Source organism: Dasypus novemcinctus, chromosome 14 (assembly GCF_030445035.2).
Source record: "Dasypus novemcinctus isolate mDasNov1 chromosome 14, mDasNov1.1.hap2, whole genome shotgun sequence".
NCBI classification, from domain to species: domain Eukaryota; kingdom Metazoa; phylum Chordata; class Mammalia; order Cingulata; family Dasypodidae; genus Dasypus; species Dasypus novemcinctus.
In genome coordinates, this window is record NC_080686.1 from 98,861,735 (window position 1) to 98,888,235 (window position 26,501).

Genomic DNA, 26,501 nt, shown 5'->3' on the forward strand with positions numbered 1-26,501 from the left:
TGCACTTGGGCCAGCTCCACATGGGTCAAGGAGGCCCAGGGTTTGAACCGTGGACCTCCCATGTGGTAGACGGATGCCCTATCCACTGGGCCAAGTCCGCATCCCTTGATTGACCTATTTTAGAAATGTAAAACTTTAAAGAATAATTCCAAATATAAAATTTATGAATATGGAGAGTTTTCCTCCTTACTCTAAAAGAAAATAACGGGGTGGATCAAGACTTTGAAATAGCAAAGACATCATGTCAAGTAAGCTTTGCTTTCATAATTAGGCTTGCTTGTCCAAGTGAGGAGAGCAGTCCATAACTGCATCTGAGTTACCATGACTGAAATTCAAGTACCTCAGATGAGCAGGGGTGGTGGACATGGTTTGAGAACTATTAGATTAGTCCTTTGGTATAATAGGTTTCCTACAAGAACCTGCCACCTTGGTTTTGTTTATTGTTTTCTTTGACTGTTTGGCAAGCATTCATAGAACTCAGTCCCTCTATCTTCAAATAGATTAGAATCTATGAACACATTTGTGGCCCTCCCTTTGAATCCTTTCATAATTCCCTCCATATTTCAGGTGGTCATTCTCTACTATTGGGATCCATGCGAATACATCCTATTTAGGGTACTTTTCTTAGAGTGCTATAATCGCTCCTTTACCTGTCTTACTGTTTCCCATTATCTTTACGTTATGGATAGTACACATCTTGCCTTCTTATCCCAATGCCCAGCATATAGTGGGTGCTGAGTAAAGGTTTTGATTTAGTTAAGAGTGCTCCTTTCATTAGGAGATGTCAGCTTCTGTTACTTCATTAATTTGCCAGCATTATCAGTAATGTCTTCATTTTGCTACTTAGTTCATAACTAGAATCATCTCAAAAATTTTTGTTTGGTTGATTGTACTTTGTCTGATAGCTTTCCCTTTTTGCATTGGCCACTGGAAGATCATAGCCCATTTGGAAATCCAGCTTTACCTACTGTGAAGGACACGGTGGGTTGCAAATGTGTTCTAACTATTTTCATGGCATATATGTTGCCTCTGGCCCCATTTAATGGGTATTGATTTTATATTCTGTTCTACTGGGTGTGTTGCTTTCAGGGACCTATGTCTGACTTATATTCAAGCTCTAGAATAAACTTCACAAAAACTACATAAATTTCAGCAAATATTTAGTTCCTCCTTTGAAAAAAGTCATTTAAAAAATATAGACGATCAAACAAAAATTACATCAGCCTTACTCCTAAAAAGAGTGCTATCCCTTTGTATTAATATTTATATTGTCCTAAATTAAATAAATTGAAGTCAAATATTTAGTAAACGTATTTTCAAAAACAGTAACTAAGATAACCACTTTAAAACCAGTTTGGCTCATACCATCGTATGTAGTGACTGCTGATGTCCTTGATTTGTGAGTTGTGTTACATTAGAAATTCAGGAGAAGGGTTTGCAGGGGTAATGCTGTACTATAATAGTAATGCCAGCTATCCCTTATAAAGTTCTTTATACATGTCGGTCATTGTGCTTCAGTATAGTCTGTGCACACATATGTGTATATTAGTTCACATTTCTTCAGGGTACTTATAAGGATTACCATTTTGCAGATAAAGAAATAGATTCTGGTAAGTAATTGAACCTGCCTAAAATCACTGATAGTAAATTTCAGACACCCCTCTGTCTCCAGAACCTTTCTCTTGCCCCTAGTCTGTGTTTCTCTACCTCAACAGTTTTAGTGTATTCTCTGCAGTCATTAAATTTATTGGTATTGATAACACTAATATTCCAAGATACTTGTGCTTGATGTTATGTCCAGGCTCATTTAAATTTTAAGTAAATAACAATAAATCCAAAGATGCCGTATTTGATTAGTCCCAATGTCTTAGAAATCAAAAATAGGACAGGATTTACACTTCCATGGGTTTAAATGTCATTGAGTAACATATTTCATTTGATCTTATAAAATTTTTTCTGTACATTTTTTAATTCTACCATATTTTTTTTAAGATTTATTTTTATTTATTTCTCCTTCCCCCATCCGCTCATCCCTCTGTTCCCCCGTTGTCTGCTCTCTGTCCATTTGCTGTGTGTTCTTCTGTGTCTGCTTGCATTCTTGTCGGCAGCACAGGGAATCGGTGTCTCTCTTTGTTGTGTCAGCTCTCCATGTTTGTGGCGCCTCTCCTGGGCAGGCTATGTTTTTTTTGCGCAAGGTGCAGTCCTTGTACATGGGGCTCCCCTAAGTGGGGGACACCCCTGCATGACATGGCACTCCTTGTGTGCATCAGCACTGCGCATGCGACAGCTCACCACACGGGTCAGGAGGTCCTGAGTTTGAACCCTGGACCTCCCATACGGTAGGTGGATGCTCTATCAGTTGAGCCAAATCGACTTCCCCCGTATTTTAAAAATAGCTATAGGGTGTTTGTTATCGCGGATACAGAAGGCAAAGTTTGCCCGCAGTAGGACTAGAAGGATGACCTTTTGCTCTTGTTAGTTTGTCTTTTTATTGTTGAGCTGTAAAAGATTTTTTTTTTTACATAAAAATTTTGCATTTTAATGGAGTCCAGTTTATCTGTTTGTTCCCTCTGATTGCTTTTGCTTTTGGTGTCATATCTAAGAAACCATTGCTTAGTCCCAAATCACAATGGCTGACCCCTAGTTTTCTTCTTAGCATTTTAAACTTTTAGCTTTTACATATAAGTGTATGACCTGTTTTGAACTAATTTTTGTATTCAGTATAAGGTAGGAGTCTAAGGTCATGGGTGGATATTCAGTTGTTCCAACACTATTTATTGAAAAGGCTGTTCTTACCCCATTGAATTGTCTGGACACCCTTGTCAAAAATCAGTAAACTATAAATGTAAGGGTTCATTTCTGATTTCTCAGTTTTGTTTCACTGATCTATATGTGTACTCCACTAATACAGGTTTTTTAAGATTTATTTATTTATGTATGTATGTATTTATTTATTTCTCTCCCCTCCCCCCCCCCACCCCGGTTGTCTGTTCTCTGTGTCTATTTGCTGCGACTCCTTTGTCCGCTTCTGTTGTTGTCAGCGGCACGGGAATCTTTGTTTCTTTTAGTTGCGTCATCTTGCTGTGTCAGCTCTCCCTGTGTGCAGCACCGTTCCTGGGCAGGCCGCACTTTCTTTTGCGCTGGGCGACTCTCCTTTCGGGGTGCACTCCTTGCGCGTGGGGCTCCCCTACACTGGGGATACCCCTGTGTGGCAGGGCACTCCTTGTGCGCATCAGCACTGCACATGGGCCAGTTCCACACTGGTCAAGGAGGCCCGGGGTTTGAACCGTGGACCTCCCATGTGGTAGACAGACACCCTAACCACTGGGCAAAGTCCGCCGTCACTAACACACTGTTTTGATTCCCTTCGTTTTGCCATGTGTCCTCTAATTTTGTTCTTTATCAAGAGTGTTTTGGCTCTTCCTGATCTTTTGCATTTACATTTGATTTGAGGATCAGCTTGTCAGTTTCTGCAAAATAGCTAGCCTTGATTTGAGCAGAGATTGAATCTGTAGGTTAATTTTAGTTACATTATCATCTTAATGTTTTTTATATGAGCATGGGATGTTTTTCCATTTATTTAGGCTGTCTTTAATTTGTGTCAGAAATATCTGTAGTTTTCACTCGTATTCATTTCTTATGGCTGCTGTAATAAATTACAACAAAGTTGGTCACTTTAAATAACACGTATTTATTCTCTAGAGGCTATTGCTAGAGGACAGAATTCCAAAATCAGTTTCACTGGGCTAAATTCGAGGTGTTGGCAGGGCCACAGTCCTTCTCAAAGATCTAGTGGATAATTTGCTTCTTTGCCTTTTCAGCTTCTAGAGATGCATTCCTTGGTTTCTGATTACTTCCTCCATTTTCAGAGCTAGCAGGGTATCATCTTGTTTCAAGTGCCTCCTTCTATGGTCAGCTCTCCATCCACCTCTCTCTCAGAAGGACACTTTTGATTACATGTAGGGCCCACCTCCCGGGGTAGTCCAGGGTAAGCTCATCTGGGTGTCCTTATTTTAATCACAAGTGCAAAGTAAATTTTTTCATAGAAGGCAACATTCATAGTTATTAGAATTGTGATTATTCATCCTAACTGCGTCAGCCTTCGAGTCTTCCAGTTCTTTTGCTAATGTTTTTTCTTAAGCAAATTATTCTTTTTGGTGCTATTATAATTGAAATTGTTTCCTTAATTTTACTTTCTGGGTTTTCATTGCTAATATATGCAATGATAATTGATTTTTATATATTTTCCTGTATCCTGCACATTGCTGAATTCATTTATTAGCTCTAATATACTCTTTGTGGATTACTTAGACATTTTAATATATAAGATCATGCCGAATGAAATGAGTTTCTCCTAGTGCCCCTTTATCAGATGGAGTTCTTTCTAGTCTTAGTTTGTTGAGCATTTTTATTTTGAAAGATGTTGGATTTTGTCAGATACCCTCTCTACGTGTATTGAGATGATAGGTTGTTTTTGTCTGACATTCTGTTAATATGGTATATTATTCTGATGGATTTTCATGTGTTGAACCCACCATACATTCCTGGATAAAACCACTTGATCGTGGTGTATACTCCTTTTTTATAATCTTGTGGGTTCGATTGGCTAGTATTTTCTTGAGAATTTTTGTATTAGATTCATAAGGAATATTGGTCAGTCTTGTTCTTGTTTTATCTTTGTCTGGGTTGGTGTCAAGATAATCCTGGCCTCATGGAAAGCGTTGGGAAGTGTCTCCTCTTCTGTTTCTAGGAAGAATGTGTGAAGAATTGGTGTAAATTCTTCAAATTTATGTTAGAATTCACCAATGAAGCTACCTTGTTCTAGACGTTGTGGGAAGTTTTTGATTACTAATTAGATCTCTTTAGTTGTACAGGATTACTCATGTTTTTAACTTATTATTGGCTCAGTCTTTCTAGGAATTTATCCTTTTCAATTAGATTACCTAATGTGTTGTCATACAAATGTTCATAGCATTCCTTATCATCCTTTTCATTTCTCTAAGCTTGCCAATAATGTCTTCTCTTTCATGCCTGATTTTAGTTATTTGAATTTTCTCACTTTTTTCCTTGTCAAGCTAATTAAAGTTTTGTTTGTTTATTTTCAGTTTTTGTTGATCTTTTCAAAGAAAAACTTGGTGTTAATTTTCTGTTTCTTATTATTTTTTCCTCTTCCATTTAATGTTTTTATTTCCTTTCTGCTTGCTTTGAGTTTAATTTGTTCTTTTTCCGGTTTCTTAGAGGATGGTTAGGTAATAGATTTGAGAACTATCTTCATTTTTAATATAGGTGTTAAACCTTCTCTAAACCTTCATGTGTTCCTTGCCTTGGAACTTAATGGTCAGCCAGAGGAGAGAGCTCATGCTCTTAGGGCCTGCATGTATGTATGTGTGGCTTTCTAGATTTCCAGGAATACATTAAAGCTTGGCCAAAGTCCCTGTGGACATCTCATTCCCGACTTTTCCTCTTAAGCCTCTCAATTATCCTGTCCTTTGCAGCCAGTTTTCAAACATCACCTCACGCAGCCACCATGCTAAACAATTTGCCTCTAAGAGTTTTTGACAGATATCCTCAGGGAAAAGGCTCTTTTGCACTGGGCAAGTTCAAGGCAGGTAAAATAAAGACGGTTTTCTGGGAACATGGTCTAGAAGATGCTCCCACCCCTTGCTGCCCTCTCTGGAGGCCTCTGGCCTGCTGCTGTTGTCCTTGGCTGAGTGCTGTTGGTTTTCAAGTCATCTGCAGAGCTGGGAGACAGGGGTTGGAAGAGGACAAGTTAAAACACCACAAAGCTCACTCTTTTTACCAGGATTCAGCTGGCTTTTGTGAGTATATGGTCCTTGAATTGCTTTGAGTGTATGGGTTAATTTCCAGAATTCTGAAAATGTTGATTCTGACAAGTTTTCCTGTTTTCTCATTGCTTTCATAGAGAGAATTTTTGGGTATTCTTAATCCACTGTTTTTCCTGATATAACTCCCTTTGTTCCTAAAATATAATTTAACACATAGTTATAAATGCTATCTGAATTAAAAGAGATTAAGTGCAAAACACAGTGTTCTTTTCAGAAACTCCTCTTACATTCTTGTATTTCTCCTGTTCTACTGTAGGACTACGAAGATGGCTATGGTACTGCTTATGATGAACAGAGTTACGAATCCTATGATAACAGCTATAGCACCCCAGCCCAGAGGTAAGACGACACCCCGCTTCCTACAGGTGTATATACTCTAAGCAAAAGGATGGTAACTGACTAGTTGAGGTGATTCCTCCTAGCTTGGCTTTGATTGTGTTTGTTTTCTTCAGAGAAGTACTGTCTGTCCCATCAACCAGTATGGATTAGCCCACCCAAATTTACTGGAACTGTAAAGCACTCAGGATTGTGAAATAAAAAGTGAAATTTTATTTCTTCTAAAAATTTGACTTAAGTGTTCATTATATTCTGAGGAGGAACAAGAACTACAAAATCTGAGAATAATTGTGTCTTTAAGCAAAAATTACATCAGAAATGTTTTGTAAATATCCTGTATTGTCAGTACCTGGGTAGGAAAGAGCCTACAGTTTTGTTTTGTACTCATAGAATATTTCAATTTCTTAGCAGTAGTGCTTCTGTTTTCCAACAATTTCAGACTTCTCTTTGTGAATAATGAGCCAGTTCTAATTCATTTTCTAAAGTATTTACCCAGAAATAAGTATTATTAGAGATAATAATGTAGCTTTATATTTACCTCTCCTGATTACCTTGATATTTAATGCTATATGAAATCAGTATTTCGTATGTTCAGAATGTTTTCCCAAGTGCCTGGAAACCTTTTGATTTATATTAAATTTCTAGTGGATGACTGAGGTAGACATATGCAAAACACAAACACTGGCTTTCGAGTGATTATGAAGCACTAATAAATATGGACATGGTTATTTTGATGAAGCATGATTGCACCTTCGGTGAACTCATGTAGTGCCAGTTAGGCTCTGAAAAGAGATGTGCTTTTATTTGTTAACTCTGACACTGAGGTTGACATGGATATAAAAGCAACTTTTATTTTTGCTCATGCCATTTTTTCTCTTTCATAACTTGCAACAATTCTGGTGGAAACCTTGTGTGTCAAGTTTGTGTTCTTTACTGTGGTGGGGAAGAAGCTCTCCTTATATTTATTGAGCCCACTGCCTAGCACAGAGCGGGACAAGACTTTACATATAGTATCTCATTTAAGTGTCCCAACAACTTTACGAAGTATGTGACACCGTCCCCATTTGATAGCTGAGGAAAAGGAGCATGGCATGAATTAATTTGCCAAAAATCTTAGAGTGAGTGGAAAGATGAAATTTTAAGCCGGATCTTCTGATGCAAAGATTTGTACTCTTAAGATAATTAAGTCCTTCCCTAATTTTGTTTAAAAACAGATTTCCACAAAATCTTGATTTTTTTACTCTAAATAAGTCTTCCTTCTATGTGCCGAGTGTGCACGAGGTTTGCTGCACTGTTTCTATACGTTTCCTAAGGTATGCTGTCTAGAGCATAGGAATACATCATTCTTCCTTGAAGGCATCTAGATGATCTTAATGCAGAAGAGGAGGTGGACTAGCAAGGAGATTGCAGCATGTGCACCTGGCCACACAACTCCTAGGTGGTGCCACCCAGGCCACGTGACCAAGCGTGTGTCTTTGGCCTTGGGCATTTCTAGAGCCTCAGAATACTTTCCTGTGAGTCCTGTATAGTATCCTGTGTGCTGGACATTCAAGTCCAAGTGTATTTTATTGCTTGAACTGTGTGCATGCTTTATGAACAACTTGACAAAGTTATTTAGCCCAGTAGAAACAGAGTGCTATTTACAGCTTGCTTCAGTTTTTTAGATAAAGGGGAAGGAATCTAATATGTATTAATTACCTACTGTGTACCAGGCACCAATTTGATTCTAGGTGATTTTCATAGGGACCAGTCCACTCCTATGCAGTAAATATAATTATCTCAATTTCTAATAGATGTGGGAGCTGAGAAAAGGGTTTTTAAAAGTGCATCTGCAATACATGATTATAGTCCAAATCTTTTATTTTTCAATATTTGGTATGAAGAATCACATTTAAAGCAGTTTGCCCTGTTAAATGCTCTGATCTGTCAAGAGGAGTGATCTCATATAACCTCTGGTAAATCCAGAGGAAGCACACATTTATTTAGCACCTACACCAGTTCAGAGGTAAAGTTATCTAATATGTATTAATTACCTACTGTGTACCAGGCACCAATTTGATTCTAGGTGATTTTCATAGGGACCAGTCCACTCCTATGCAGTAAATATAATTATCTCAATTTCTAATAGATGTGGGAGCTGAGAAAAGGGTTTTTAAAAGTGCATCTGCAATACATGATTATAGTCCAAATCTTTTATTTTTCAATATTTGGTATGAAGAATCACATTTAAAGCAGTTTGCCCTGTTAAATGCTCTGATCTGTCAAGAGGAGTGATCTCATATAACCTCTGGTAAATCCAGAGGAAGCACACATTTATTTAGCACCTACACCAGTTCAGAGGTAAAGTTTAATCCTTTACTTATATGTATCATTTAATCCAACTGACAACAGCAAAATGTACTATATCTGTTTTACAGATGAAGAAACTGAGGCTCAGAAAAGTAAATGCTAATCCAAAATGTTAACCCAGACTTAGAAAGCTCATGGTCTTTCCACTCTAAGCTCTGTTGATATTAATATCTTTGATGGTGAGCACTCGTGTCCTTTGGTCACTTATTCACCAAGCCTTTACTGAGTGTTTATTTTGTGCTAAGCACTGTACTTAATGCTGGGAATACAAAGATTATTACAGCTGAGACCTGAGCCCTGAAAAACTCATAAGCTAAAAGGAAATATATATAAGTATTTCAATATAATGTAGCTTGGTGGCCAGTCTGAGAATTTGGAAGAACTTTCTAATATTTCCATAAGAAGCCAGTGCTCCACTCTGGGGGTGTCACTGAGGATGTGCGTCTTAGCTGTGCTGGGAAGGATGAGCAGGAGTCCCCAGCAAGAACAGCAAGGCATGCAGGTGTGACACAGTCAGTTTTGTTTGGAAAGTGTAGGTGATCCTGTAGAGCGAGAGTGTGTGATGCCCAAGAGGGGTGACAGGAGAGAGAGCTGAAGTGGGAGGACGAGTGACCATATACACCCTGGCCAGGGAGGCGAGACTTGATCCTCTGGGCAGCATGGGGAACCACCTAAGAGTTAGGAGTAAGCAATGATGCGTATAGACCTGGATCTGGAGAAATTAATTAGACAGCAGTGTAGAGGCTGGCTTGACAGATGGTCAGCCTAGGGGCAGGGACCAGTTAAGAGATTGGCACGTTATAAATTAGAAGGCTTTTGAAAGACCAAACCATCTCACGAACTGAAACAACCTGCATGATAGCCAATCCACCATCTTTGAAGAGGTTGTGTTTTACCTGAAGAAGTACAGAGAATTGTGTGAGGGAGCACATTGTCAAGTCCAGAAACCACTGTTTGTTAGGTACGCTGAATATTCTTTTAATCATCATAACCTGTGAAAACTATGGTTCAGAGCAATTAAGTAACTTGCCTACAATCATACAGCTTACATGTGAATGAGCCAAACTTTGAACCCAGTCTGACCAATTAGCATATGTCTTTTCCACCATAGTACTTTCAGGCTTAACCAAGCAGCTCTTCTACTGTAAATTGAAATGGAGCAGCTACATTATGTTTATTAGGAGGAAAAAATGGTTTTATGCATATATTTTAACATTGGTCTAAGCATACCATATACCAAATGTCTGAGAATTAGGAATCTAATATAAATTAGTTAGGATAGCAAATTTTCAAATCACCCCTAGTATCAAATAACAGGTGTAAAAAGGAAATCGTCACCACCATCTTCAGTTACTGTTTATGGTTGGCTTGGCAGTATACCACGGGCTTTATATAAACTCTCTCCCCTCGCAGCCTCCCTGCACCATCATTACATTCAGGACTAAGCGTATGTGGTGGATTGGGTTACATACCCCAGTATAGACACATTCCTGGTCTTGTCTTGATCTGCTTTCTTGTAGGTACAAACCCATTGTAGATAGCAGCTCTTGAAGGGAATATTTTAGTAAGGGGCAGCCAACTGAGTGAGAGTCGGCCTTAATCCAGGTCATAGGAGGCTTTCACAAACAAGAAATTCGGACATAATGAAACAAAGCCACAGGGAGAAGACAGAAGTCGGGAGAACCCGGAAGAGAAAACAGAGGCCAGGACCACGTGTCTGGAAAGCCCAGGAATTGGAGGATTGCCGCAGCCAGCCAGAAGGTGCCCAACCCTGGAGAGAAGTAAGCCTTTGAGGCTCTGAGGCTATGAGAATAAATTCCTGGTGTTATGTCAACCCTATTGTTTGGCGATTTGTTTTAGCATCTGGCCGAAAACTGAGACAGCATATCCTTCCCTTGCCTAAATTTTAGAGAGGTGAAATAGCTTATCCAAACTTAGGACTGAGCAGTGGTATGCATTTATGTTGGCCGGGAAGCATTCTCTATGTACTCTGCTCCTTTGCCTTTCAACTCACCTTTTGTCTTGGTTTTGATTTCAGTTGCTGAAACTAATTCTTCATAGTATCTCAATCCATTTGTAGCATTCAAAATTCTAATACTCTCTAATACTTTTGAATCCCTCAGGAGTTAGTTTTAAGCCTGAACTAGAAGCCGTATAAGACTTTGACAACCTTAATGAAACATGAATTTTGTTTATGCTACATGTTATTGTTGTTGGCTGACTAGTGAAACTGAGAACTTTGTTTTTCCAATTTTACATTAGATCCTTCTGTAAATAACATTCATCACCACTGCTTTACAGGAGCCTGCAGCCTTACTATTTTACCAATATGTAATAAATACCATGTGACAGTTGATGTTCTGCAATCTAAAATTTCTTGATTTTTGTACTTCAGTTTATATGCAATTAATTTCATAAGTCAATAATTCCCACAGTTCAAAATTTGAAAATAAATTCTATGCTGTATTTACTGTTCAGAATTAACTCAGACTTTTCTAGCCTGAACTTTAGAAGTACAAAGCTGTTTCTGAAATTGCTCTTTGAGACATCACAATGTAGTAGAAAGAACCCTGAGCAGAAGTTAAAAGAACTCTCCGGCACAGCAGCTACTAGCATGTGTGGCTGTCAAAGACGTGGCAAGTCTAAACTGTAGTGTGCTGGAAGTGTAAAACACACCATATTTCAAAGACTTAGTACAAGAAAAAGTGAATAGAAAACAAATACAAGATTAAAATTAATTTTGCTTGTTTATTTTTACTTTTAAAAATGTGGTTACTACTATTATTTCTGTTAGTGCTGAGCTAGAAGTCTCTGGGTGTGTCTGTCCCTGGCATTAGAGCATAGGGCGATGGTTTCCCACCTGGGGTACACTTCCCAGGGCTGAGCAAGACGATCTGGATGCAGGAAGAAAATTCAAGAGTGTCAGCTGATACTTTCATCTCATCCTCTTAAAATTCTATTTTATATATAAAATGCGCATATTAATGCTACAGAACACGTATTACACATTAACATATAAAGCTTGCAAGCTCAAAAATGTTTCTTTTTGATGCAGATCTGTTATTAAGAATGCTTGGAGCCCCATGCCATAGGGGTTAAGAGTCTGTCCTGTGTTCAGATCCCAAGTTTAGCTTTCACTGGCTATAAGTTTACTCTAAGTTAAAATATGTGGCTGTTAACCTTTTAGTTTAGAGGGTTTTCGTGAAGTGTAAACAAGACAGGAAGCACAAGGTCTGTCTAAACCAGGGGTCCTTACCCAGGGGTCTGTGAGCTTGCATTGAAATTAAAAAAAACATTATTTATTTGGATACATGTTGGTGCAAGTGTGATGTATTTATTAGCTAATACACAGTACAGTGTGGACTCAGTAAGGGATCTGTGGTTTTTACCTGACTGGCCAAGGGGTCCATTTAACGAAAAAGGTTAAGATCCCCTGCAACTGTGTGGAGGGCATTGTTATATTGTTCACTCGTTTTCTCGACTGTGAGGCCTTAGGGAGGTAACTAGTAAAGGTAGTTAGCACATTGTGGACTCTGAGTAAACCCTCTGTCCCACCTTTCTTGCTTAGCTTTAAGTTACTTGCACTTTTCATTTCACACAGGAATGGCTAAGACAAGCAGGAACTAACAGACCTGGAAGGGATGTGTGAGTGAATGTTTTATAGTGAGGCTGAGAAGGGAGGGGGATACTTTGCCAAGGGCTTCTCTTTCTGTGAACGATCAGCATAGATATTTACCATTAAGTGGGAGTTAGTAAGGTGAGTGGTGATAGCCCACCTGAAATCAAAATAGATGATGAGCAACAGGTGGTATGGCTGCCCTTTGGGTATTTATTATCCACTGTGTGGAAGGGTTCTTTTCAGCAATGATTATTAAACTTCATAATCTGTAAACATTTCACAACACTCATTTTCTAACAGAAACAACAGTTTCTCCCGGACTGTTTTACAAATTGGGGATTTTTTCTCACAATATTAAATACCTCATATTAAAAGTAGAGTACAAGTGAGAATCACTACAGAGAGATAGAAGAGTCAGTATAGTTCATCTGCATTTCCCCATTGATGTTTGTAATGACCTCTATAAAGCAAATATTAAAGTGTAAAAGAAAAGAATTGTTTATCTAACTTCACACATTTAATGAGTAACAAGCTGTCAGTACAATTAACTGTGAAGGGACATATAAACTATTCATTACTATATTGGAATGGTTCTAATATACATTGGCTCAAAAACAGTTATTGATTGCTTCCTTTTGGATACACAGCCTCTGAATAGCTGTAGTGCATAAAAAAGCTGTTCCTGCCCTGACGTGACTTGAGCTTTCATAGATATTGTAGTTCTCATTCCCAGAAACCCTTGGTAAGGGAATCCACTTCATTCTAAACTAAAAGGAATTATTTACATGTGTTATCTTATTTAAAATCCTAAAAATAATTATGGTATTTTAGCCTGTGTTTCTGAATAATTATAAATTTTCCAAAGAAATATTTGGTTCCTGTAATGATCATAAGGTAAATAAAACAAAAAGGGCTTCCAGAAAGTGCTAATAACCCCCTGAGGTATGTGGGTGACTGTGTAGTAAAAATATTTCGTTTCTGGATGAGTTTAATACTGATAAACTGCTAATATCCCATACCACTTTGTAGTTTGGGCTATACTTTCAAATACATATCCCATTTCATCCTCCAAAATCTGTGGTTTTAATGAAAACACTTTACTGAAGAAGAAAGTAGTAACAACAACTGCCCTTTTTTGAGAACTTCTTCAGTCTAGCACTTAGCTGTCCATTGTACTTTACATACATAATCTACAATTCCCATAATGACCCTACATGATGGTTTTTCATATGAAGAGGCTGAGCCTAGAGATGGTTAGCATCTTTCCCAAGAACACACAGCTGAGAACTACTTGAGCGTAGATTTTCTCTGTATCTAGAAACTATTACACAGCTAGGAAAACTTTTAAAAATTATAAAATCATTGACTTGTTTTGTAACAAAACAGCTCTTCAGCCCCTTTATTCAAGTAAGCAGGTAATGGAAGCTATCAGAAGGTAAGAACATGCTAAGGAAAGCATTGAGACTAAAATTAAACTTAAGTTGCTGTGTGCTCTGCTCTCTAGCTTGTTACTTCTTTTGGCAGCTTGTCCACATGTCCAGTAATGTCTTCTCAAGAACTGACCTGTGGAGACCTTGAAGGCAACCTGGATTTCTCACTTTGGAAACTATGGCCTATTGTTTAATGAAGATGTAACTACTTAAACACTAGTAAAACTGTCATTTGGAAAACATTACTTTGTTATATCAGGGCTCACTGACTTGCACTTTAAAAGTAGTAATGATTTGGTCTGGATTGAGAAGTTCATTCACCATGCCCTGTAAAATTTTTATCAAATATACTTCTACCAAGCCTGTTCCTTTGCTTTTCAACTACTTGCTGTCTAGCTGCTAAAGGAAGCTCATGACACAAACTGTACTTTCTGAGCTATCAGCATGCAGATACTTCTCTGTTGACGTCAGTTCTGTGTCATTATTGACAAAACAACACAAAATGGGAGACCAACTCAGATTATACTGTGTATCTGCAAATACCTAAATTCTCAGCCTGGGACCCTGTGATAAGGAAAAAACAAACCCCAAAAGAGGAGGGAGGGGCACAGTGAATAAATGAAGCTGCCACCCTGTTGCATAAAAAAGAACAGACTAGCCCAGTTGTTTATGTGTAAGTATTTCTGTTAATAGTAATGAGCATTTATTAACCATCTACTACAGTGTGCCAGTCACATTATTGTATGTTTGTCTGTATGAAGCCTCTGATCTTAATTTTAATCTTAAAATGTGGATGTTATTCCCATTTTGTTTTTGAGAAAACTACATTTCAGAGCAAGGTTAAATAAATGGCCCAAGTCAAAAACTTGATGATACTTCTGATATTTAAGGCAGGTTTCTCTTCATTATATGAGTGTTTTTCTAAGAAACTGAAAAGTTGTGTAGCTTCATCAGGAAGTTCCAGTTGTGCATATTTCCTTAAGTTAAACTGTGTAGGAATCAAGTATCTATTGTGTACTGTATTAGTCAGCCAAAGGGGTGCTGATGCAAAATACAAGAAATCTGTTGACTTTTATAAAGGGTATTTATTTGGGGTGGTAGAAGCTTACACTTACCAGGCCATAAAATATAAGTTACTTTTCTCACAAAAGTCTGTTACCATGTGTTCGAGCAAGATGGCTACCAAGAATTCAGGCTTCCTCTTCCTCTTAAGGCTTTGTTGTCCCAACTTCTTCCAATGTCAGCTGTAGGCTGGAATAAGTCTTATCTCCCAGGGCTTGTTTCTCTCTGGACTTCGCTGCTCTAGTCTCTCCACAAGGTCAGCTGTAGACTGTCAGGCAAACAGCTTGTCTCTCTTCCCGGGACCTCTCCTGTGTCTTCTCTGTTTCCTCACGTATCTACTTCTCTGTGTAACTAACTCCTCTGCCATGTAATTTTCTCTGTGAGTTCCTGCCCACCTGGGGCGATGGGGTGGACACTCAAAATCCTACTGATGTGGCCCAATCAAAGCCTTAATCATAATTTAATCAAGTAAAAGTAAAATCTCTGAATACAGTACAGAATAATATGCCCAGAGGAACAGATCAGTTTCCGAGCATAATCCTATATTTATTTTTGGAATTCATAAACTTTATCAAACTGCTATATGTACTTAGCAAGAATTAATTTCTCTGTGAGGTATTCTTTGACCTATTGTTTCATTCTCCCAAGAACCCCTGTAAAGTTTCATTCCTTAATTTTAAAAGTAAGAAAACTGATGCTGAGAGAACTGAGCAACTTGATGTAACTGATAAACAACATGTAGGCCTCATACTCAGTGTTCTTTAAGAGCAAGCCCATGTTCTCTTGCTTATCTTGAGTGCAAGTAATAAGGAAAAAACATTTCCCTCTAAAGTAAAGAAAGAATGACTGAACTTCTGTCCTCACCATGTGGAATCTTCATGCATGATCTCCACAAATGTATGGAAACAACGGTGGCAGGGCAAAGGCATGCCACTGGTAATAAATCAGTTGCCACTGTCAGCTCACTCATTAATGTTCTCCAGAATACATGAGATTTATCACTGAGGAATTGTAGAATAATGGTAGTGTATGGAAACAGAGTCCACCAGGGAGATGTACTACATCATTTGGATTTAGCACTGCCATCTGCTTAATAGCATCGAGAAGACCACAGCAGCACTTACAATCAGCCATTCATGGCGGTGACAGATGCTGCAGAGAGTGAACATACCAGCGAAAGAGTTCCATTACTAAAATGTAGATTATGTGACGGGGTTTCTAAAAGGTGGATATGTTGATTATCAAACCCCTAATTTTAAATCGTCACTGTATAATTTTAAGTCCTGTGGGATAAAGATCTCATTGAATCTCATGTTTTCTTTTTTGTTTAAAATGTATTTTTATTAGCTTGTAAAAGAAATTTCCTAACAATGAAAGTGAATGATATAACTTTGATATAATTAGGTGGCATGACTTGGTAAAAGGCTATAACTATCAAACCATGCAACCCCAGGTTTGAATCCCAGCTGCTGTATGATTTTGGCCAGGTTACTTTACTTTCTTGAGTCTCTATCTATAAAATGATGATAATATTTGATTTGTAAGACTGTGATTAAATGAGATAGCAGGTTTAATGTAAGTAGTGTATGTTTAATAAATGAAATCTGCTGTAGTGCTGGACACTGTATTCTAAACACTCTACAGTCTTATAAAAGTAGATATGTTATCCCATTTCATAGATGAGGAAATTGAAGCACAAAGAGGTTAAGGGACTTCTCCTAGATTCATAGAGAGTTAGTGCTGGAGTTGGTTTGAACCCAGGCTGTTAAAGCATGCTGTTCGCTACCTCTCTATATAATGGTTAACTTGAGCTTGGTTGATGCATCAAGAAATTATTACAGCCTTTTCTAAGGAAGGTTCCAATCAATAAAATCCCAACCAGTAAGCAAATCCGATTAAAGTCTCACATGCATTTTTGATGTCCCATCTTGAAATACAAGGTTGTTGAAGGACTCATTTAATTTAGATTGTTTAGAGTTCTAAAATGTTTTGGAAGCGTAGACTTGAGGTGAAAGGTTGAAGTTACTTGTCGAAGGATAATTTATAATAGAGAATGTCAGTGCTTGAATTACTCAGAATCTGTCTACCTCATTTAGTAGACTAATAGCTTTATAAATTGAAATAATTCAGACAGAGCATGAGTTGTATTTTACCCTGTATTTGTCATCATGAAAGCATATGTTCCTTTTGGAAAGTAATTTATGAGTGTGCATCAAGAGCCTATAAAATATTTCAACCCTTTGGCCTAATATTTACACAATAAGTGCCTGAACTTATAATACAGCAACGAGTGTTTGACAGTATAAATATATGTAAGAGGAGGCCTTTGAAAAGAATAAAAACAGATTTGAGGGGCAGAGTTCAGGGAAAGAGAATTGTAGATGATAACTCAGTAGTTTCTAACTTAACCTTTTGGGTGGATTGTGATATAATTAATGAGATCTGGGGAAAGTTAATAAGTCCAGTTTGGGACATGTTTAATCTGTGGTGCCCACAGAATTGTAATGATTAAATGAAATAACTCGAAGCAAAAGTATATTACCTACCAATGCTGCATACATATCACATTCAGGCTCAATCAACCTTATATAGCTGATCATTCTGTCTACAAAATATCACCAACTTATCTTGGAGTATACTGTGTGTTTAAAAGGAATAATGATTTTCATGGGTTTTTTTTTTGGGTCATTTCTTATTCTGATGTTTTTGTTTGTTCTGAAAAGGACCCAGAAATAGGCATTCATGTGCAAAAGTTGGGAATTATCAAACCTTTCCATGATTTCCCTAAATATGCCATTTATAAGGATTGCTATACCACTTCAAGAAGAATTTGTTGTTTAGAAATTATGAAATGGAATTATCTGATGTGACTAACTTCTATGAAGTGATTAGTAAAAGGTATTGTTTCTCATCTTACATTGCTAGATTTTTAGATAAAAAATCACATGTAAAAACACAATTTATGTATATAGGCTGATAAGACATTTTACAGATGGAGAAAAAAAACTTTATAAACTTGGCCAAATAGTATAGATAAAACAGTGCTTCAGTTAAGGCTGAATCAAGACTTGGTTAATGAGAATGATGGCTATTTTATATGCTTGGAGCTAGACTGCTTGGATTTGAATCACCGCTCTGCCATTTCTAGTAGTGTCTGCTTTAAGACTCTCATCTGTAAAATGGGGATGATGATAATAGATAATAATAATAACTACCTCGTTGGGTTATTGTGACGAGTATATGAGGTTATCTGTGGAGAGCACTTTAAACTGTGCCTGACATTGTAAATGCTGTCATTAGCTATTATTAAAGTTCTTAATAACCCCTTATCCAATATTCTTAGAACTAAATGTCTAAAATTCAGAATTTTTGAAAGTTAGAAAGACAATATGCTGTAACATACATTATTCAAGCCCGGTGGAGTCTGTTAGTGCTTCTCCAGGATGATGATTGTCACTCAGATTACTTTAGATTTCCTCAAGAGAAATTTGACTATGGAGGATATAAAGCACATGTGACAATTTGAACAAAAGGGAGGGTTTCCGGAGAAGGAGTGCATGGTGTGCAGCTTTGGCAGCTTTGTAATCCTTCCAGGTGGGACTCTCTTGCTAGCACTAGCAGTTAATCCTTAAGCAGGGTGGATTCAAAGACTAATCCAGGGCCATTCCTTTAAATAAGAAGCCTTCACTTAGCAAGACCTTTCTTGATCTGGCCCTAATTCTTAGATCTCAAGTCACCTGATTCATGCAGTCTAACTGTAGGCGGAATTGTTCAGTCTTGGTTCAATTATAGTTTGCTCAGTTATATATTTAATAGATCCCAAAGCTTAAATTGTAAGAGTACATTTAATGGCACCAAATTCTTCATAAGTCCTTCAGTTTCCTCTACATACTTTTTACTGACATTTTTGATATTTGGCATACTTCTATAAAAATTACATGCAGTATTTTTTAGACTTTTCCAAAATGGCGCAAATAGGACAATTTGCTTTTCTTTACATTTTACTCCTTCTCAAATTGTTTGCAGCAGAGCTATGGTTCCTTGAGTCAGTAATTATCTCGTCCAACAAGCCCTCCCTGATCCCCTCTCTTCTCCTTAAACCTCCCTTCTTCAATCTTCTAGTAGGTACCAAGCCCATCTTCCATATTCTCAAAACACCTTGTGTTCATCTCCATCCTCCAAAAGCACCTGCTACACTAATGAGAACTTTTCTCCTTTTATACAAAAAGCATCCCAGTGGCAGGGACCCTTGTATATAAAGTGTTTTTATTGGAAACACTGTAAGAAATCTGGTACCATTAAATATCTAATGTAAAAATGGATGCTGTCCCAACATGAGTTAACCAGGTAACCATCAAAACAATTGAAAAGTGCCCAGACAACTCCCTGCTTGTTTATTCACTTATTTATTGTTTCCCAATCTGATAACGGTGTAGCCTAGCTGTCTGTAAGAGGTTAGCCTCCACAGGCAGCTACGATTGAGATGCACTCTCTTTGACTAGTAAGTATTCTATAAATGAGATACCATATTAAGTTCTTCTCACAAAGCCTAGCACATGGTGGCTTAGTAAATGGTTATTTTCCCAAAGAAATAAATTATCCATGTTTCTTTAAAGGGTCATTCATTCATTCAGTAAACAACTGCTGAGTGTCTTCTATGTGCCAAGCACTATCCTGGGTACTTTAAAAGTATCAGTGAATAAAAATGATAAAGATCCTTGCCCTCGTGAAACTTAAATTTCAGGATCAGCCTCACTGAGAAGATGATTTAAGACTTGAAAGAGGTGAGAAAGTTTGCCCAATGGGGTTTATCTATGAGAGGAGGAATGTGTCCCAAAAGCCCTCTGATGGGGAATTGTATTTGGTATAATCTGTCATCCTTAAATTTATCATTTTCTTTCATTTGAATTCATACTTTCAAATTCTTTGAATTAAAAAATGTATAATCTTCCTTTGGGATAAGACATTTTTGAACAATTTGGAATAAAATCTCTTAACTTTTTCAGAATATGTTATAATAACTTTTTTTTAAATTTAAAGTTAATCCCAGCATTATTCGAAGCATTTACAGACTTAAAACTATGAAGTGACCAGAGAAGACTATCATCTACACACATTGATACCTTGGTTAGTAGACAACTGTTTGAGGCATAAAATATGGCCCATAAGGAGGCCCAAATTGTAATCCCTGGAACCTGTAGCTAAGGTGCCTTTCATGGTAGCAGAGATTTTGCAAATGTGATAAAATTAAGGACCTCTAGGTGGGGCCAGTGTAATCATAGGAACTTAAAAATGAACGGAGGAGGCAGGAGAGTCAAATGCGAATGCAAAGAAAGGCACAGAGAGTTGCATCACTGTAAAGATGAAGAGAAGGGGGCCACAAGCCAAGGAATGCAGGTGGCCTTTAGGAGCTGGAAAGGGCAAGGAAATGGGTTCTCCCCTAGCACCTCTAGAAAGAACACAGCCCTGCTGGCACCTTGAGTTAAACTCCACGAGTCCTGCGTTGGACTTCTAGCTGGCAGAACTGTCAGATAATAGATTTCTCTTAGGTAAGCCACAAAGTTTGTGGTAATTTGTTACAGTAGAAATAGAAACTTAATTCCATAGCTGATAGCCTGGTAAAAGAAGAGATGTGTCCTTTGCAGATATAAATCTTATTTACCTTGATCTCATCTGTCTTTTTCATGTAATTTCTAGCATTTAATTTAAAAATTATGAAATAAGAAAATATGACCCATAATCAGGAGAAGAAATAGTCATAACCAGACAAAGAGATGGCCCAGATATTAGAATTGTCAGACACAGTCTTAAATATAACTAAAATTACTAAAGGCTGCCAATGAAATATACCAAGAATGGGTTGGCTTTTACAATGGGGATTTTTTTTTTTTTTAGGTTTTAAAACTTTTTATTTGCATATTAAAAAAATTGTGCATTCCAATAATTAAAATCATTTGAACAAAAAAAAATGGCACTCTGATTAAACTGCATTTTACAGCCTGTAGGACACCTTGGACCAACTTTTGCTTTTACTCTAGATTTCACTGTCGTCCTTCACCAACATGCAAGTTCTTTTCCTTCCCTGCCAGCCAGACAGGCAGATGGGAGAGGCAGGCACAGCCTTCCTTGTCAGTAGTTCTCGATTCTTTGATGTGAAAAGGTGCAGCACAGTCATTTAAACTTGACCAAACTCTTTGCATCTTACAAAGTTAACAGCTAAAAGAAGTAAAATAAGAAGGCAATCCTTGTGGAATGTACAGTGCATATTGGCGGCACCCGCCTCATTACGATTCTCCTGCTTGGTTCTCCTGTTTGATCGTTTCTTTGGAAGGCAGTGGTTTTTTCTCTTGTGGTTCTGTCTTCTTCAATTTCGACTTATCGAATTTCTCAATCTCAGCCATATCGGGTTTGTCAGACATGGTTGCAGAGGAAGCCGAGCGAGCCGCGAGCGAGGAGAAGCCGGTCCGTTCAGGGTTTGTCGCCGAGTCTACAATGGGGATTTATTAACTTATAAGTTTAACTTTTTCTCAACCTCAGAACTGTAAAGGCATAGGTGAAACTCTGTCCTAAAGGTCAGCTACTGATGATCCTGGACTCCTGCCACGTGACAGGCAACAGTGGCATATCTGCAGGTCCCTGCCTTTTCCACTGAGCTTCCTTGCCTTCATCTTCTGACTGCTCTGTCTGTGGCTTTCTCCCTTAGCTTTCTGGGAGCCTCTCTCCATAACTCCATGAGGCTGTGCTGATTCAGCCTCTGGCCTCTGGGACCCTCTCTCTCAGCTTCTGGGTTCCTCTCTGTCTCTACAAATGTTTTCTGTCTGTGGCTTTTTATTTCTCCATTTATAAAGGACTCCAGTAAGAGAATTAAGACCCACCCTGGATCATGCAATCTGCATAGACCCTTAACTGAAGGAATTTAATCAAAATTTCCTACCTACAAAAGGTTTACATGAACAGGAATGGGTTTGCTTTAAGAACAGGATTTTCTGGGGTCCTTGAAAGCTTCAAACTGCCACACCCTGATAAATATGTTAGAGAAGATTGTGCAGAATGTGGACCACAAGAGTGAACCTCAGCAGGATGATGGAAATTGTAAAACAAAAAGAAAAAGGGCAAAGTGGACATGCTAGAAATGAAAAAGTACGATGTAAGAGATGGATAATTATTTTCATGACTTACTGGCAGACTGCACAACAGAGAAAATAAAAAGAGAATTTGAAGATGAGTAATAGATATTGTCCAGACACACAAAGAGAAAAAAAGGCACTCAAAGAGACAAAGGGACCTTGCATCTGAGATTTGTGAGACAATATAAAATAACCCAATGTGTGCTATTGGAGTTATTGGAGTCCCAGGATAAAAAGAGAGGATGAATAGCATGGAAGTAGTTTTTGGCTAATGGATGAGCATTTTCAAAATTAAGAAGGAAAAAAAACCACACATCAACTCACAGATCGCTGAAGCTCAGAGAACCCTAAGCAGGGTAACTATTAAGAGAAACATACCTCGGAACAACATGAACAAACTGCTAAACGCCAAAGGTAAAGAAGAAAATCTTAAGAGCAGCCAAAGAAAAAGACATACATATATACATACATAGGAGAAACAATAAGAATTTTAACTGGCTTCTTATCAGTTACAGTAGAGGCTAGATGAAAATGGAACTGTACCGTTAAAGTGCTGAAACAAACACCTGTTAAGGTGCGATTTTGTATAATGAAATGTCCATCAAAAAGGAGTGGGGGGTGCCAGGAAAGATGGCAGACTAAAAAAATTGCAAGAGTTTGTATCCAGCAGACCTGTACTATAAGAAATGGTAAAATATTTAGACTCAAGGGAAAATGTTACCAGATAAAATACTTGCTCTTTAAGAAGAAGAATACCTCAAAAAGTAATGTAGGGGAAGCGGACTTGGCCCAGTGGTTAGGGTGTCCGTCTACCACATGGGAGGTCCATGGTTCAAACCCTGGACCTCCTTGACCCATGTGGAGCTGGCCCATGCACAGTGCTGATGCGTGCAAGGAGTGCCATGCCACTTGGGTGTTCCCCGTGTAGGGGAGCCTGGAGTGCAAGGAGTGCACCCCGTAAGGAGAGCTGCCCAGCAACAAAGAAAGTGCAGCCTGCCCAAGAATGGGGCCGCCCACATGGAGACAACTAGATGACGCAGCAAAAAGAAACACAGATTTCTGTGCTGCTGATAACAGAAGCAGACAAAGAAGACGCAGCAAATACACACAGAGAACAGACAACCAGGGTGGGGGGGAAGGGGAGAGAAATAAATAAATCTTAAAAAAAAAAAAGTAATGTGGAAAATACAAAGGACTTTAAAAAATTCATATGCATTCGAATACACTTGTTTCTTTTTAAACTACTAATTGTTAAAATAAAAGTAATAATGTAGATTATGTGGCATATTTGGAAATATGACAGTAACTGAAAGGATGATAGATAGTTACTGGAGAAAACTTGTTAAATTACTCTTACATTGTTTGTGAAGCATTTGAGTATTTCTTGAAGATAGACTGTGAAAAGTTAAAGATGCATATTGTAATGTCTAGAGTAATACCCCCAAAATACTAGAGGTATAACTAAAAAGTCAAAGGAATAGATAAAAATATAATGATAAGTACTTCATTCACCCATAAGAAGGCAAAACAGGAGAATCAGAAAACAGAGCAGTTGGGAATATTAGAAATCAAATCCCAAGGCAGTTGATTTGGTTACAAATATATCAATAATTAAATTAAGCGTAAATGGACTAAAAGTCTAAATTAAAAAGCAGAGGCTTTCAGATTGCAAAGATGCTACTAGAATATTATGTAGAAGAATTATGCTTAAAATATAAATACATAAGCACTTTGAAAATAAAGGGATGGGGAAAGATATCCCATGCAATAGTATGCATAAAAAACTGGTATGACAACAGCAATTTAAGACCCAAAAGACCTCAAGACTGAGTATAATTAGAGCAAGGCATTTCTTAATGGCAGGGGGGGCAGTTCATCAAGAAGACATAAGCGATGTTAAATGTACACGCACCCTGATAACAAAGCATACGAATGAATGAATGAAAATGGAAGGGCAAAAAGGAAAGTAAACAAAATTATGATGATAGTAAAATGAGAAGTATATAAAAGATTTGAGGAAAAAGAAAAAAGGTACACATAATTTAACAATTGGAAGATAAACATTTAGAGACACTATGAACAAAAGCATCATAAAACATAGAGGTATTTTAACAACTTTGCGTTGTGTTTCACATACCATAAAATACTCCATTTAAATTTAAAATCTGAGTAAATACAGTGTTGTCTAGCTAACCTAGTGTCTTAGTTTGCTTGAACTTCTATCACAAATACCACAAAATGGCCAAACAACAGGAATTTGTCTCACAGTTTCAGAACCTAATAGGCAAAAATCAAGATAGCAAGGTTTGCCTTCTCCCCAAAATCTGTAGTGTGTTGGTCCTGGCTGCCAGCCATCCTTCGCATTCCGAGGCTTGAATCCCTGCTTCCCAAATATGGCAGTATTCTCTCCTCTTTTTGCTTCTGGATCTTCCAGGTTCCCCCTGTAACCTTCTCTTTATAAAGACTACAGGAATCCACCCTGCTTCAGGTGGCCACACCTTAACTAAAAATAACATCTTCAAGAGGTCCTGTTTACAGTGGGTGCATACCCACAGGAATGCAGGTTAAGATTAATAACTTGTTGGGGTACATAGTTCAACCTACCCTATACCATCCAGTTTGGAAACATTTTTATTACCCCAATTAGAGCCTTCATACCTATTTACAATTAATCTGTCTTTCTAGTTTACCACTAATTTATTTTTCCTATAAATTAGCCTTTTCTGGACATTTTATATAAATGGAATCATACCATATATAATCTTTTGTATTGGGTTTCTTTCACCATCATAACTTTTTGAGGTCTATCCACATTGTCGCATGATCAGTTTTTCACTACTTTTCATTGCTGAATTAGGTTGCATTGTATGGATATGCAATGTTTTGTTCATCTTTTGAACCAGATGATTGATATGCAGGTTGTTTGTGGGTTTTGGCTATTGTGAATAACTGCTGCTGGGGACATCCATGTGCAAGTCTTTGGGTGGACACCTGTTCTCATATCCTTTGAGTTGATACCTAGGAATGGAATTGCTGAGTCAAATGGTAAATTTATGTTTAAGTTTTTAACAAACTAACAATTTGCTTTTACAAAGAGGCTGTACCATTTTACATTCCCACCTGAAAGATATGAGAGTTCTTAGGGATGATTTTAACAACAAAAAATTGATGTATTTGATATGTAAATTGATGCAAATTAGAGTACCACAAAATTCCCCAGAAATACTGAAAACCCAACACTGTCTCACAAGGATGCTGCCAATCCCATAAAAAGTCCCATGATGCTTCCTTCCAGACTCAGTTACTTCACATTCATATATATTGCAGACCTCAATCACTAGTTTCTTAAAGAAAATACACATTTGAAGTCCAATATAGCAAACATATCTTTCAGAAATTTCCTCCCTAAAGATACCTCAGCATAGCAGATCAAAGGATTGGCTGCAGAAACAAATTCAAGATGGACAGATGATCCAATGAAATACATAAACCGACTCATAAAATGTTGACAGGCCATTTTGAATACTGTTGGAGAGCCCAGGAATCCCATACCAAACAGTGGCATGCTTGGCACACAGGGTAGTTGGACTTGGGTATTCACAGGTAGAAGTACAAGCATCAGGCTAAGGAGCCCACCTTCATCCTCTTCTCACCCCAAGTATGTATGCATGTATTTATTTTTAAATTAAGTCTTAGCAGCTTTCACAGCCTCCTCTTCACTTGGGGGCTGGTATCTGGCCCTTTCTTCCCTCTTGAGACTTTCCCACACCCAGTCTGGGGTGACTCTCTTCTTGTTACACCTGCCAATTGTAGTAACTTGGTTTCATATTCAGATGAATTTTTAAAGAATTCTCAATAAAATTTCTTGGACTGTATAGTGATGATATAAATATTTTTAAATTATCCTTTACCAGAAAAGGAAGTTATTTTTTAAAAAAAAAGATCTGATTTCATGTATTTCATTCTAGGAAATCTTAATTCTGTTAGGTCATGTTTCTAAGAAATTCATTCATAGTTGAATTTAAGTAGAGGCTCTAGTAGAACTGCTGAGACTTGAGTTATGTTGCAGGTATGAATTTGAATCCCTGCTTTGCCATCTACTCTGTGACATTGAGCAACCTACACATTAAACCTTATGAAACTTTATGCTTAATTAATAGAGTGGACAAAATAGTACTTAGCTTCCTGAAAGTTAAGTGTAATTGTAGAGTATTGTGCATATTTAAGGAAAGTATTAGTTGTTATTTGGGGTAGGCTTGTATCACTAAGGTAAGTTCTTCACTCAGTGAATGTTTACTGAGCAGAAATATATTAAATAACAAAAGTAAGCCCTCTGGGAGAAATGCTAATTTAGAAAGAACCTCTAATTTAATAATAGTAAAAGCAGCTATCTTTGATTAAGAGCTAACCAGATGCATGCAATACTTAATCTCACTTGAGCCTCACAATATTTTTTTTCCTATGTCTGGCTTTTAAAATTTTTTTTTTATTTTTAAAGAAGCTTTAGATTACAGAACATCTTTTGAAAGAGGTATTTTTAAAAACCATTTTACATAAGAGAAAATTGAATTAACATTGAATTAACTTTGCCCAAGCTCCTACACAGAGTACGTGGTCAAGCCTGGATTTTGACACGTTTGTCTCCAAAGCCTTGGTCTTACATATTCTATACCATCTTCCAAAATGATTACAGTACACTGGAGGAGCCATCTAAAATATGCAGATATGAGTA

At 37.6% G+C, this 26,501-nt stretch overlaps 1 protein-coding gene across 3 annotated transcripts in view; it reads left to right on the forward strand.

Moving 5' to 3' along the window:
* Positions 1 to 26,501, forward strand: part of KHDRBS3 (KH RNA binding domain containing, signal transduction associated 3) — a 191,688-nt gene that overhangs the window by 149,806 nt on the left and 15,381 nt on the right. For all 3 annotated transcript variants that reach the window (XM_058276081.2, XM_058276082.2, XM_058276083.1), the window contains exon 7: positions 6,103 to 6,185. In XM_058276081.2, the coding sequence (XP_058132064.1) occupies positions 6,103 to 6,185 (83 nt within the window). The remainder of the gene's footprint in view (positions 1 to 6,102; positions 6,186 to 26,501) is intronic.